This window comes from Schistocerca gregaria, chromosome 5 (assembly GCF_023897955.1).
Source record: "Schistocerca gregaria isolate iqSchGreg1 chromosome 5, iqSchGreg1.2, whole genome shotgun sequence".
Taxonomy (NCBI): domain Eukaryota; kingdom Metazoa; phylum Arthropoda; class Insecta; order Orthoptera; family Acrididae; genus Schistocerca; species Schistocerca gregaria.
This window is the reverse complement of record NC_064924.1, coordinates 58811828-58827219: the sequence shown is the minus strand read 5'-3', so window position 1 is coordinate 58827219 and position 15392 is coordinate 58811828. Positions and strand designations below refer to the sequence as shown.

Here is a 15392-nt window from a genome sequence, read left to right as displayed (position 1 = left end):
ACCTTTGAACTCTCTCACAGTAACAATGAAAATTGAAGAAGACTGTTTTTATATGGTCACATGTTTTTCAGGGCCTTAGAACTGCAACAAAGATGGAAGGCAAAAAACGTGTTTGGATAAAAAAAGAGGAAACAAATGACATATTGAGTGCGGCAGCCTCTGTGGTATGTAGTTTCCTTTTATTTGTTGCCATTTTTTTCAAAGATGGAATAACAATATGGAAAGGGTTGAGTGCTACTCACACCATGGAGGAAGCATTGAGTCACAGACAGGCACAATGAAAGAATACTAGAAATAGTTAAGCTCTTGGTTGGACAATGTCCTTCATAAGAAGTAGAAAATACACATGCCGCCCCCCCCCCCCCCCCCCACACACACACACACACACACACATTGAACTGACTGACAGATGAAGAAGTTAATATTCTCTCATATTATGTTAACCTTCCCTTCTCTCCATAGGACAACCACAGCACATACCAGTACAGAACAACCTTACTATTCATAAATGTTTTTATTTTGATAAATGTTTGTGCCAGGGTGTTTGGGTTTGTGAATTTTAGGAAGTAGGTAGGAGTGCAAGGTGTCGGTGGGGTCAGGAGTTTGATGGAGTCAGGTGAAAGGTTTTGTAGGGGGCCTAAGGTTCTGAGGATTCCTTGAAGCTCCGCCTGGACATCAGGAATGGGATTACCTTGGCAAACTGTATGTAGAGTCGTCTGAAAGCTGCCGCAGTCCCTCAGCCACATACTCCCGACGATCAAATACCACGGTCATGGAACCCTTGTCAGCCGGAAGAATGATGATGGTAATGAGGATCACCCTGTGGCTAAACATGCCTTGGTGCACGGCCAGCACATCTTGGCACAGTGTTACACCGTCCGAGTTATCTGGATACTTCCCACCAACACCAACCTATCCGAACTCTGGAGATGGGAACTTGCCCTTCAATATATCCTCTCTTCTCATTATCCACCAGGCCTCAATCTCCGCTAATTTCAAGTTGCCGTTACTCATACCTCACCTGTCTTTCAACAACATCTTTGCCCCCACACTTCCGCCTCGACATACATCTCTGCCCTCACTCTTTGCCTTTAAATATGTCTGCTTGTGTCTGTGTATGTATGTATGGATGGATGTGCGTGTGCACGCGCGGCATGTGCGTGCGTGTGTGCGCGTGCGTGAGAATATACCTATCCTTTTTTCCCCCTAAGGTAAGTCTTTCCGCTCCCGGGATTGGAATGCCTCCTTACCCTCTCCCTTAAAACCCACATCCTTTCGTCTTCCCTCTCCTTCCCTCTTTCCTGAAGAAGCAACCATCGGTTGCGAAAGCTAGTAATTCTGTGTGTGTGTTTGTGTGTTTTGTTCATTGTGCCTGTCTGCCAGTGCTTTCCCGCTTGGTAAGTCTTGGAATCTTTGTTTTTAATATATATATATATATATATATATATATATATATATATATATATATATATATATATATATATATATATAAAGGCAGACACATGTAAAGGCAAAGGTTAGGCAGAGATGTCAGTTGAGGTGGAAGTACAGAGGCAAAGATGTTGTTGAATGACAAGTGATGTACGAGGGGCGGCAACTTGAAATTAGCGGAGGTTGAGTCCTGGTGGGTAATGGGAAAAGAGAATATATTGAAGGGCAAGTTCCCATCTCCGGAGTTCTGATAGGTTGGTGTCAGTGGGAAGTGTCCATATAACCCGGACGGAGTAACACTGTGCCAAGATGTGCTGGCCATGCACCAATGTCTTCATGATCTGGACTCACAGTGAAGAACTACTCCAGAATTTCCTCTCCAACCTCAACTCCTTTGGTTCCATCAGATTCACCTGGTCCTACTCCAAATCCCATGTCACTTTCCTTGACGTTGACATCCATCTGTCCAATGGCCAGCTTCACACATCCATCCACATCAAACCCACCAACAAGCAACAGTACCTCCATTACGTCAGCTGTCACCCATTCCATATCAAACGGTCCCTTCCCTACAGCTTAGGTATTCGTGGCAAACGAATCTGCTCCAGTCCTGAATCCCTCGACCATTACACCAATAACCTGAAAACAACTTTCGCATCCCGAAGCTACCCTCCCAACCTGGTACAGAAGCAAATAACCAGAGCCACTTCCTCATCCCCTCAAACCCAGAACCTCCCAAAGAAGAACCCCAAAAGTGCCCCACTTGTGACAGGATACTTTCCGGGACTGAATCAGACTCTGAATGTGGCTCTCCAGCAGGGATATGACTTCCTCAAATCCTGGGTTCCATTCTTCATTAAATCCTCCGCACTCCACCAAGAGTGTCTTTCCGCCGTCCACCTAATCTTCGTAACCTCTTGGTTCATCTTTATGAAATCCCCAAACCACCTTCCCTACCCTCTGGCTCCTACCCTTGTAACTGCCCCGGTGCAGAACCTGTCCCATGCACCCTCCCACCACCACCTACTCCAGTCCTGTAACCTGGAAGGTGTACGCGATCAAAAGCAGATCCACGTGTGAAAGCACCCACATGATTTACCGACTGACCTGCCTACTCTGTGAAGCCTTCTATGTGGGGAATGACCAGCAGCAGACTGTCCATTTGCACGAACAGACACAGGCAGACAGTGTTTGTTGGTAATGAGGATCACCCTGTGGCTAAACATGCCTTGGTGCACGGCCAGCACATCTTGGCACAGTGTTACACCGTCCGGGTTATTTGGATACTTCCCACTGACACCAATCTATCAGAACTCTGGAGATGGGAACTTGCCCTTCAATATATTCTCTCTTCCCGTTACCCACCAGGCCTCAACCTCCAGTAATTTCAAGTTGCCGCCCCTCGTACATCACTAGTCATTCAACAACACCTTTGCCTCTGTACTTCCACCTCGACTGATGTCTCTGCCCAACCTCTTTGCCTTTCCGTATGTCTGCCTGTGTCTGTATATGTGCAGTTGGATATGTGTGTGTGTGCGTGCAAGTGTATATCTCCTTTTTTTTCCCCCCTAACGTAAGTCTTTCTGCTCCCGAGATTGGAATGACTCCTTACCCTCTCTCGCTTAAAACCCACATCCTTTCGTCTTTCCCTCTCCTTCCCTCATTCCTGATGACAATGATCCTTCAAGTTCTCTCTGGCGTGTTAACCGTGGATCAGTGCATCACTTTACCATTTACACTGTTCGGTTTTCATTGTACTTCACACACTTTCTGTTCTTGGCATATCTTAGCTTGATTCCATCGTGAATAATTTCTGGTACTGCTATCATAATTCAGTGTCCATTACCTCAAAATCACACAGGGAAAAATAAACATGAGAAACCTACATCAGTAAACACATACAGAGCAACTATCAAGTTACTTTGTTCTTCAGCTTAGTAGTTGTATACATATCTAAGAATAATATTTAATAAGTAATTCAGATATTATTTCAATAAAAATCACGTAACGACTCAATATGTATGTTTGAATAAGTGGGTGGAAGCTATAACTTGAGACATCAGTGGCCTCAGGATGAAAACAAATGATAAATTTTGAACATTCAGATATTTTTAATGTGGTGGAGTCATTAGGACAAACATAATGTCAATTGACATTACACAGGAGCTAAGGACAACACCACATTGAACAAATTCATTGTAGTATAATCATTATATTGCTGAAGTGTGTGGTACCCATACCAAGGGATATTGAACATACCTGTATACCGAGAAGGGCAGCGCGAATGGTCACAGCTTTGTTTGATCCATGGGAGAGTATCACAGAAGTACTGAAATAACTGAACTGGCAGACTCTTAAAGACAGATGTAAACTATGTGATATGTGGTTTATTCATCTCATTACATACAATTTTCAAATCATTTGATTTGATGTACAGGAGACATGTCAAGGTTTACAAAAGAAACTTTTTTTAAGAGAAATACAAAAGTTTGCATTATATTTTACATTTCTAAGTTACAGCTACACATATACATAAAATAATACATGTAATACAATCCCTGTGTTCAGGTTGTGAAGCTGCCAAGAGAGCGTATTAACTAAGCTTCAAGAACTGGCTTTAAATGATGATTCTAGGAAGATTCTACAACTCCCTATGTATCTTTCACATAGGGATCATGAAGATAAGATTAGAATAATTGTTACATGCCCAGAGGTGTTCAAACAATCATTCTTCCTTTGCTCCATATATAAAAGGAAGGGGAAGAAACCCTAATAACTGGTACAGTGGGAGGTACCCTCTGTCATGCACCTCACAGTGCTTTGCAGAGTATAGATGTCGATGTGGACACATTTTTATCATTTCGCTTGCAGTTTAAGGGTTTCCTTGTACTACTAAACTTTTCATTGCAGATTTGAAAAAATAACCTGAACAAACAAAATGTTGCTTCAAAATACATACCTGTTCATTTACTTCATTCACATTTATTGAACATTGTTATTTTGGTGGTGTCGTTGCTACTTTCTTGTTTACGTTACTAAAAATTTCTTTCCTGATGAAATGCTTCCACAACAATTAGTTACTGTAGAGACACTGTTCCATACCATGTAGCCTAACAATCTCTGCCTCACACAACCCACACTACTTCTCATCTTCATATTCCATTTCTAGCTTTATAAGTACTTCACTATTTTGTTATTACCACCTTACCCTATCATCATCATCGTCAGTCCCCTACTACATCATTACATCATTTTTAACCATTATGTCCCTACTTTATTCTTCAAAGCTTCACATTTACAAACACAAATAGCCAATACTGGTGAGCCATTATCCTTCTTTGCATCATGGATAATATAAAAGTTAACTGTAACATTTTAATCTTAGAATCTTATTTTGTGTTTGTTATAAGTGTGAAGGGGTACACTATGACTGAAGACTCAATGACTATTCCATACCAGTGGCACACATTTACTAAGACTGTTAAACATATTTCACTTTATTTGAACACACAACTTTAGAAGTATTGCAATGTCTTCTAAACAACAATAATGTCCAAATCCAAAGACAAGATTGTCAGTGAAGTTCAATGCTTAGTACTGAAAGCACTTTATTACTAACATCAATTTATGGCTAGAACAGAAATGATCTGGACTAAGAGTGCAGTTATTTGTACAAACATCAAATACTCCAGCTTGTTAGTATTTATACAACCACCGAATGTTACAGATATACAATTATGAACATGAGACATGTCAAGAATCTTCCAGAACTGATAAATACAAAATAAAAAGTAATTGCAATCTGTAATGTGCCCCCCAGTGATACTAACCATTTCACCACACTGCATGGCCCAGAGGTTGCCTCATTGCTCTCTTTCCTGGAAAAACAGCAAACTGTTGTTTCAGAAGCCATCATTTGAGCCACCCACAGCACCCTGGATGTCCTCTGTATCCTGGATGTCCTCTGTGGAACCTCACATTGTCAATCTGCAGCATTAGACTATAATAGGGCTTCATATGGAGGACATGGATGACGTCTCTGTGCATCTGTCTGTCTGATAAAGGGTCATAATCCTCAACTTCATATGTGACCTCTGACAAGCGATAAAGGATATGGTGCAGATGCAAGTAGTGCTTAAATAATATTTCCAATAGTTTCACTTTCTGCTCAGGCATAAAAATCATATCAAGTCTCCCAGGTGAATCTCTCTTTCTCCTGGACATCCAGGGTCTGTACGCAAGTCAACTGCCATGCTTTTTTGGTCCTGCTGATGTGTTTCACGTAGTTGCCTTGTCTATTTTATGGTTGAAACAGGAAAAGTGTATGCATTGTTGTTTTGGCCTCATGTCTGTGGAGCAGAAAGAACAATGTGAAGCTCGTAGTGTTTTGCTTTGCCATACTGTATTCCAGTCTTTGTCTTCAACATCAGTGTACATTGAGAGCAAATCTGCCATTGTCCCCCTAAAACATTCTGTGAGGTCATTCATCTGTGGATGGTAGGCAGTTACCATCCTGTGGTTGATGTTTCAACGTAAAATTACCTCTGGTACTAGCCTCAACCAGTGAGCTTTACCATGATCAGAGATCAATACATGGGGTGCTCCATGTTTCAGGATGATGCCTTCTACAAGGAACGTTGAAATTTGCAGAGCTTCAGCAGTCAGCACAGCTTTGGCTGCAGCATTGCAGGTGAGGTAGTCAGTGCAGTCTCTTGTCCATCAATTCCCATTTGCCGACTTTGGGAACCTTCCCAAAAGGCAGATTCCAATTCAATGGAAACATGCCGTTGCGGGTGGGAATGGTACCAAATGCCCCTTAGATAAGTGTGGCACATACTGTCATCATTAGCATTCTTTACAATGTTAGTTTGCCAGATTGATGCAAGCGGAACTTCTTGATGGCCCAGACAACTGCAAGGCACTCTTTCAAATTTGTAGAGTTGCTCTTCTCAGACTTTGAGAGTACTGTGGAAACAGATGCTATCACCTTTTCATTACCTTACTCAATTTGTACTAGAACTGCCCGCATCCTAAAACCACCAGTGTTGATGTGAAGTTCTACATCAGTATTCTCGTCATACAATGTTAGAACTGGGGAAGATGTTAGCACCTCCTTAATGGCAAGGAAGACCTTTCTTGCACCTCGTTTCAACTTTCGAGTTTCCGTGCAGTAGTTCTGGTGATGGATGTGCCTTGATTCAGCCCTGTATTAGTTGCCAGTGGTATGAACGAATTCAGCTGAGGAGTTGAAAAATTTGTGATTGCTCATATCTGGACTCACTCCAACATCATTCAGTAGGTTCCCCAAGATTTTTATTTCTTTGGTAATAAAAAGGCACTGTTTCGAAATCAGGCAGAGACCTGCAGTCTGAACATGCTTCAGCACTGTTGTCACTCAACTGAAATGTTCTTCAAATGTCTTAAAAAAATGACAGTGTTTTCCAGGTAACAAAGACACATAATCTGTTTAAGGTGTCAAAGCATGTCTGAAGGTGGCTGGAGCTTTAAAAAGTAAGGTGACATAACTTTGAATTCATAGAGGCCATCATGAGTTATGAGGGCAATCTTTTCCTGGTCAGCTTCGTCAGCTTCATTTTTCCAGTAGCCATTCTGCATATTCATACTTAAGAAATAATTTTCAGGCAATCCATGGTCTCATTAGTGCATGGTGATGGATAGAAGCATTTCTTTGTAATTTTGTTCAGTTGTCAGCAGTTGATGCAGAAATGTCATTTGCTGTCCTTCTTCACAAGGACCACCAGAGAAGACCAGGAACATTCTAAAGATTCAATGTAACCATCTTGCAGCATGTTCTCCACCTCCTCCACAATTATTCATTGTTCAGCTGTTGATACTCTTTATGAGTGGTGGCTAATTGGTGGATGATCCCCAGTGTTGGTACAGTGTTTTGTCATGGACCACTTGGTCTGTCTTACCTCCGGAGCCCTCAGGGGCTCAGCATTTGTTTGCTGATTACGGGCTTTCCAACTTCGAGATTCCTGAGCTAGGGACTGGAAAGTGCTGCCAGTCCCCCATCAACATAAACTCTGGACATACTTCAGTGACTGGTTTACAGCATGGCAGTAGAAGATTGCGTGTTACAGGGAATGGGGATCTCGGCTTGAGCACTCGGATCACGAGAATGGCAAAAACCTCTGTAAAAATCCCCTTAACCTCAAGGTGTGGCGCACACTGATGAGATGTGTGGCTGTTGAGTTGGAACAGTCATTAGCAGGCAATCTCTGGAGAACATGCTTCAGCTCAGTTGTGTAAGGCTTACTCAGGCGTGCAGAGCCCTGTCTGAGTAGACCCTTATTTTCCTAGCTGCTCTTGGGACTACTAACACCCAGTCAAATAGGAGGGCTCCTGTAGCCATCCCTCCCGACTCAAGTATTACACAGAGTTCTTCAGTATATAGCAACAGAATGCATGCTGCTGGCCAGAATGGATTTTTAATTGTGAAGTGAAAAACTTTGAGAAGGTTTCGCCTTTTTATATTCAGAAAGGTGTAGAGGGCGTCGCAGGTACTCTGAAATAAGTCAAGCGACTGTGTAATGTAGTGCTATTGGTTGAAACTGCTAGTTCCCAACAAATTACCAATTGCTGGAGAGCTAAGTGCCTTGGGGAATATGCCATAGAAACAGAGCTCCACAACACCTCGAACTACAGCAAAGATCTTGTGACCTGTAGGGATCTGGTCAATATTCTCAAGGAGGAATTGAAGTATGTGTGGGCTCAGGAAGAGATTGTTGATGTTCAAAATGTGTTGAAAAGGGTTTGATGCGCAAAATATACTGGAAAGGGTGGATGGGGGTTTCATAAAATATAATTCCTTCAAATTTACCTTCAATAGCACGAAACTCCCAGAGCATATCAAGGCAGGTTTCCTTCGTCAAATATACAGCCATATGTCCCCAACCCACAGTGCTGTTTTTAATGCCAGTGCCTTGGGCAAACCACCATAGGATGTAAGAGTGGAGCCACTTGTGGAAAATTTGGCAAGGCTGCCCATGATCGAGAGGGTTGTTCCTCCCCTCCGAAGTGTGTCAGTTGTTCTGGGGATCACCCTGTCTGGAGTAGGGATTACAGTGTCTTCTTTGAAGAAAGGAGGGTGCAGGAGATTAACCCAAATAGTCCTGAATTATTTGTTTTTCAAAATTGGTTTATATCTTATCTACATTCATTCACAAGGTTGTAAGGAGGAAAGTAAAAAAAATTTTGAGTATTTATTTTTATTTTGTATTTCCAAAAATGGGCGTCCTTCCAGAAGGACGTCAGGACAATAAGGGAACATGTTTTTAAAGTATGTGACATTGCACAATTAACTTGTTTCCGTTTTTATACATTCAAATAAACATAAGAGGTTTGAATTATGGGCTAAAACAGCTAATAAATACAAAAAACAAAGAAAATAACCTATACACATATTTTATGCACTAGTATGATAAGACAAAAAGCAACAAACATGAAGTGGTTCGTCACATTTTATGCACATAGTAGTAGTTTTTTTTGTGGCAACTTCAACATTTCAGCTGCTTCTTCTTTTTTGTTACCTTGTCCGTTGGTAATTTGGCAACATAATGTTCTCTTCCATCAAATCTAGAATCTAGTTTTGCCCTCTCACTAGGATGCCCTCTGCTGGTAGTGACTCTTTTGTGACTTTCAAGAATTGCAGGGACAATTTGAAGACGAAATGTCAGATGATCTATGGGTTCTTTGTTATGCTTGTAAAGATCCCAGGCATTTTGCTCTGCAATGTCTATAAAATGTGCAATGATCAGGAAATACCACTTTTTCCCTCTTATAGAGCATCTATATAGGGATACATTTTGGTCAGCTCGATCTATGCCTCCCATATGAGTATTGTAGGAGTGAAATCTTGCTACAGAGCGTAGTGGTTGCACTCTGTCAAAGTTGGTGGCTACAGTAACAACATTGTTGTCATTCCAACATACAATCGAAATCCCGAATGCTGAGTCAGAACAAACTTCATATGATCCTCTATTTTCTTTTATCATTTTATCTACAGATGATAGAGCACAGTTCTTAACTCTGTTTCCTCTTATTGTTCCTGTTGCTTCCACACCCCTCTTTTTTAGGTCATGTAGTAGTTCAATGCTTGTAAAGAGGTTATCAAAGTATATTCGACATGGAACATGTGGAAGTAACTGGTCAACATAAGTCATTACCACAGCATACCCCATACCTTTCGTTTCATAATCCTTACTACACGTGCCAGCTCCTTGGTAGGGTTCGAGCCAAATAATAAACCCACCACTTGTGCCTCCACACCAAAATTTGAACCCACATCGGATTGGTTTCCCTTTTGTGAATTGTTTTCACCCGTGACTTCCGAAGTACGGGACCATCGATTCATCGACAGAATGATGCCGCACGTGAGGCGCAAATTGTTTGAATCTATCATTCAGCATACACAGTAATGGGCAGATTTTCCCAAATCGGTGTGATTTATCTAAACTGTCATTGTTGCATACATTCAAATTGGAAAAGATAAAGTCAAATCGATCTCTGGACATGGCATTTGTTATGAGGTTGTTGTGGCTGTCTTTATCTGATTGCCAGTACATCTTTCTGCGTGACACTGTTACATATCCACTTAGCAGAAGTATTGCAATAAACACCAACATCTCATCTTCTGAACAATCACCTAGTCTATTTATCTTGGCTGCGTACTGATTTGTGTAAGTGACCATCATTAGAAGCACTTCGTTATCAAAAAACTGTTGGAAATATTCAAACGGTGTTCGCCCTTTCTTCATTCCAACTGTGAACATTACAGGCCATACATGTGTTGGATTAACTATTTCACCACTTTTCCACTTATATTTCTTGAGGTTTAGAACTTTATTCTTCAATAGCCTTGCTGGTTTGTTTGCAGTTGTTGTTGTTATTGTTGCTGTTTTTGGACTGCTGGAGGGTCCTGGAATAACGTCAGAGGTAAAGGATTGTTTTCTTGTTGCATTCACAGCATTACCATCGGTAGAAATGGCCAAATCACAAAGTGCAGTAGCATTGAGCTGACTTGCTGGTAATTTATCTACACTTGGATTTTCTTCAGCACCCGAATCTTTATCTGTTATGTCATCAGTTGAATTTAGAGGAGGGTGTAATGTTACATTCACACCAGTATTAGGTATTTCCTCATCTTTTGATCCTGACGTGTCCAAAAGTTCCATCAGTGTACATCGTTTTCTGTTATACAAAATGACAACATATTACCCTGGCGTCCTTCTGGAAGGACGGTTGAAAACATTATTGAATTACAACTGACGAAAACTTTTCAATGGTAATATGAACCTATAAATAATATAGGTTGATTCTTTAAGAAATTTTATGACAAGTTTCAGAATTATTGACGCAATATGAAAGAAAATATACATACACATTGATGACAAGGTCAGTCAGTTCGTCCATGGTAAAATCGGCTCTATTTTCAAGACACAGTTTCTCACTCACCATGAACGACACCGTCAAACTGACTGTCGCAGCACGCAACTGACTCTGCCTACTTCGTATAACAATGCGCCACAGTCCGTTGCAACAATGTGTTATTCGCAAAAATAAATAATTTCAACAGTGAGTGACGTCGTCCTTCCAGAAGAACGTCAGGGTTATCTGGGTTAAGACATTGAAACGCATCCCATATGTTGAGGCCGAGAAGATCCATAATGCCATGCAGCCTCCCACATTCACTACATCATTTGCTTCAGCCCTTAAAAAAACTCTTTCGACAGCCAACGCTCCTATGGAAATGGGGGTTGCTAGTGCGAGCGCACATGTCAAACAGTTGCTACTACTGTGGACCCCCTGGTACCTCCAAAGGAAGAGCCCAGTAAAATATCCGGCCCTGCTTCCACTGCTGCTGTGATAGTGCCTACAAAACCCTCCCAGAGAGCAAAAAAAGGAAAGCTTCCACCACTGGCAAAAATAGGTGCTAAGTCATCAGATCATGTTGATGTCATTCAACTTGATGGTTCTGTTATGAAAAGGAAAGTTGCCACTCACCATATATCGGAGATGGTGTTCCAAATAAAGGTTTTGGTCTGTATGATGGGCTCCCATACTACAGTGGAACATGAATGGTTTCAGGAATTGTGTGGAGGAACTGCAACTTCTGGCACAGGCGCAATCCTTGTGGTTGTGTTTACATGAAATACATTTCGAAGCCTCTGATGCCCTTGTACAGGGCTATGCCCTCCACCGAAAGGATGGCTTGACTGGGGAAAGAGCCAAGGGAAGGGTTGCTGTCTTTTCAGTAACACATGCCACTTCTCTGCTCTGAAATAACAGCCTATCTCACTGACAAGCAAGTGACTGCAGTTCACTACGTCATGAAAATGTTTGATAAAGAATTAGTGCCAACCCACACTCCATTCCTCATTTTTGACTGTGTGGCACTTCCAACAAAAATTAAGGCTGGATACAAAGCTATTACTGTCAGACCATATACCCTGATTCCATGTGTTGCAATAAATTCAGTGTTACAACCACAAATGTGAATCTTGTGAAAATGCAGCCAAATGTGTAACCTGCAGCATGGACGCTCATTAGGGTGTCCACCTCCCTCCCCTCACTGTATCAACTGCAAGGATGATTATGCTGCTTCCTCCCACGACTGTCCAATATACCTCAATGAGAGAGCTGTTCAGGAGATCCGTGTGAGGGAAAGGGTTCCTATTCACATTGTTATATCCCGACATATGAATGACATAGCTACACAGATTTGCAACTTCTACTTCATTGAGCCCCATGGTCACACCCTCATCTTCACTTGCTATGAGTGCACACCATACCAACAAATCTTTGCCTGCGCCAGCAAAATTACATGCCTCGCAAACAGAAGTGTGGAAAAGGAGTATTCCCTCAATGACTTTCCACACAAATCTAGCCAGCCAGTGTTTTCTGGGTCTGTACCTGACAAACACCAATGTTCTAAGCAGTCAAACAAAGGCAAACAATCTTCCCCATCTCCACCTCAGTGTTCTTTTTCAATGTGTCACCACACGATACACTCACTTGGCTGATCTCCGTTTCACTGGGACGCACCGCCAACAACCAGTCCGCTGGTCAAACAATGGCAAATATCGACCCTCTGTCTAACAAATGGACTAGGGTCTCCCAGCCTCTGTAACTGGTCATTGTGCACGTTTGAATTCTGACTCTTGGCGGTCACTGCACTGACTGCCCCCTTATTTGACACATCTCCTTTCTGTCATCAGATATGATTATTCTCCAGTGGAACATCCACGGCATAATAACCAATAGGGTTGAATTAGAGCTTCTCTTGCAATCCAGTTGTTTTCTGCCTCCAGGAAACAAAATTGCACCCTCACAGTCGCCTTCACCTCCACACTTCACGTTAGTAGAGTCACGCCATTTCCTTGCATCTCAGCTTCAAGCTGTTGCTGTCTGTTTTTCTCTTCCCAGTTTCATCTTCCCTCTTTGCAATGTCCACTCACCCTCATCTTCTGCTGTCACTAGGGCAGACATTTTGCAACTTATCACTCAACTTCCTCCTCCCTTTTTGCTGCTATGTGACTTCAGTGCCCACTGTCCCCTTTTGGGCTCCCCACACTCCTGTCTGAAAGGCTCTCTTCTAGTAGATATCTTTAGCCAGCTCAGTCTAATCTGTTTGCACACAAGTACACCCACACTTCTTTTCAATTCTGTGTACTCATTTTCCAACTTGGAAATTTCGATTTGTACTGCTTCGCTTGCTCGTCATCTAGAGTGGTCTGTTCTCTCAGACACACATTCATTTGACCATTTCCCGTACGTCATTCTTTTGCTAATGTCTGTCACATCTGTGCTTCCAACCAGTTGACAGCTTTCCAAAACTGAAAAACTGACTGGCGGCTCTACTCCTCACTGGCCACTTTTGATGAACACCATTTCCTCTGCATTGATGACCAGGTAGAATACCTAGCAAACACTATCCTTACCTATGTGGAATGTTCCATAGTCCGCACCTCTTCCTCGCTATGATGTAACAACCCCTCTCGTCCCCTGATGGACTGAGCCATGCTGTGATGCAGTCTGTGCATGGAAACAAGCTCTTCATGTTTTAAATACCATCCCAGGATGATGAACTATTCTTATATGTGCTTATGGTGCCTGCAAGAATTCTCATCTGAGAATAGCATCAAAACTACATTCTGTTGAAATAACAAATTCAAAGTTTTTTTCTGCCATTGGTAGTTATTCTTGCAGTACATGTTCCTCTTGGTTGGACATTTTTCATATTTGGGACCTTCAGCACAATCTATTTTGTATCACAGTCCATAGTCTTCTCCAGCTGACAATAATAAACATTCGACAATACAGAAGGAGCCGCCCTCGAGTCAGCCACTTACAGGACTGGTTGGCAGTTGATGATGATGATGATGATGATGATGATGATGATGTAATCTTGGTAACAGTCTTGAATGGAAGATTTTTGTCTATGGTAATGCCACCTGAGTAGATGGTCGCATCACTTAGAGGCTGGTAGCTCTGTACAGTGATGGGGAATGGCTGTTGTGGTATGGTACAGAGTGGCCTCATCAAGGGGACAGTAATGAGCTTTGCCCTACAATCATCTTCAGTAGACTGGCACAAATGGGATTGTTGTCACAGTTGATGTCTTGTGGTGCAACAGTCATCACTAGTCTTCTTTCTCTGTAGTAGTGCACAACTTGCCCAGTGTGTCCATAATTGAGTACAGATTGGCCTGTTGTCCTCGGCCCTCCAAATGTCTTTTCCTTTGCAGGGCACTAAATGTAACCTTCCTTCCGAATATGATGGAAAATGACAAAATCTCACATTGTACCAAGCAATGTACAATGTTGCAAAGGGCGAAAACATTCTGTGTGTACGAATATGTCATTTTGCTATGATGTTAGGCCCTGTTCTTCAATTGACCTTCTGCTAAGCTGACTTCCTGCAGATTGTTGACAAATGTTTTCCCAGTTCGACATGGAATTTGTACCAGCTATTGAGCTTTTCTTCATTGTTCTCAAATCGCTGCTGGCTGCGCTATCAAAGTAAAAGTACACATTTGCCATACACATGTCATCCCACCTCTTGTACTTTGTGATTTAGTCGAATCCTTTAGCCATTCCATTGGGTCATGACCAGCGTTTCCAGAAAACGCTGGTGGATGTGTGATGTGCAACTGACTTATTGCTGTTTTTGGAATTCATCTGTCTCCTGAATATATGGATCTTAGGAGTTAGATGTACTGCTTGTAGTCCTGTTCCTGATCATGTAGACAACGGTTTTTACATTGCCCGATTGGAGCCACGGTGATGTAGATATTTTGAAGCGCACACATCTCCTCCAAACAATGTCACATCCAAACCACAATGAAGTCCAAATCAGAAGGCATGTCCATCAGTGAAGTTCAACACTTAATACTAAAAGCACATTTATTACTAACACTAATGTATAACAGAGCAGAAATGATCTCCTAGACAGGAAGTGCAGTGATTTATACAAAAATCAAATATTCTAGAGTGCTTGGATATACAACCATCAAATATTCCAGATATACAAACATTACAAATGCAAAATACTTCAAGAATGTTCCAGAAATGATGAATATGAGAGGAGAAATAATTGTTATTGTTGTTGAACCCGCGACCTGCAGCATATCAGCCGGCAATGCTAACCACTACACTACACTGCGTACACCAGAGCTCGCTGTAATATATTGAAATGCTTACACAACTCTCACTGCAATCAACATTCGAAACATTTTTCTACCACTGGTGTAAAAAATTCTGGTAACAGGTCTCTTAATTGACCAATTATATTTTATGATAATTTTCACGTTCTTTGGTCTTTTATATTACCTGAAGTTATATTTATTTTACCTCAAAGAGATTGAGTATTTTGTGAAAATGTTAAGTTACTAGGTATGTAGGGGAAACATGAAGCATTTTTACCCATTAATTTAACTG

The 15392-nt window shown here is 41.7% G+C and overlaps 1 protein-coding gene across 4 annotated transcripts in view; it reads left to right on the top strand.

Moving 5' to 3' along the window:
* LOC126272153 (transcription factor MafB-like) overlaps positions 1–15392 on the top strand; it is an 87740-nt gene that overhangs the window by 2412 nt on the left and 69936 nt on the right. For 3 of the 4 annotated variants that reach the window (XM_049974779.1, XM_049974780.1, XM_049974781.1), the window contains exon 2: positions 72–164. The exons of the other annotated variant lie outside the window; for it this stretch is intronic. In XM_049974779.1, coding sequence (XP_049830736.1) covers positions 93–164 — 72 coding nt within the window. In that variant the 5' untranslated portion in view covers positions 72–92. The remainder of the gene's footprint in view (positions 1–71; positions 165–15392) is intronic. 4 annotated transcript variants of the gene reach the window in all.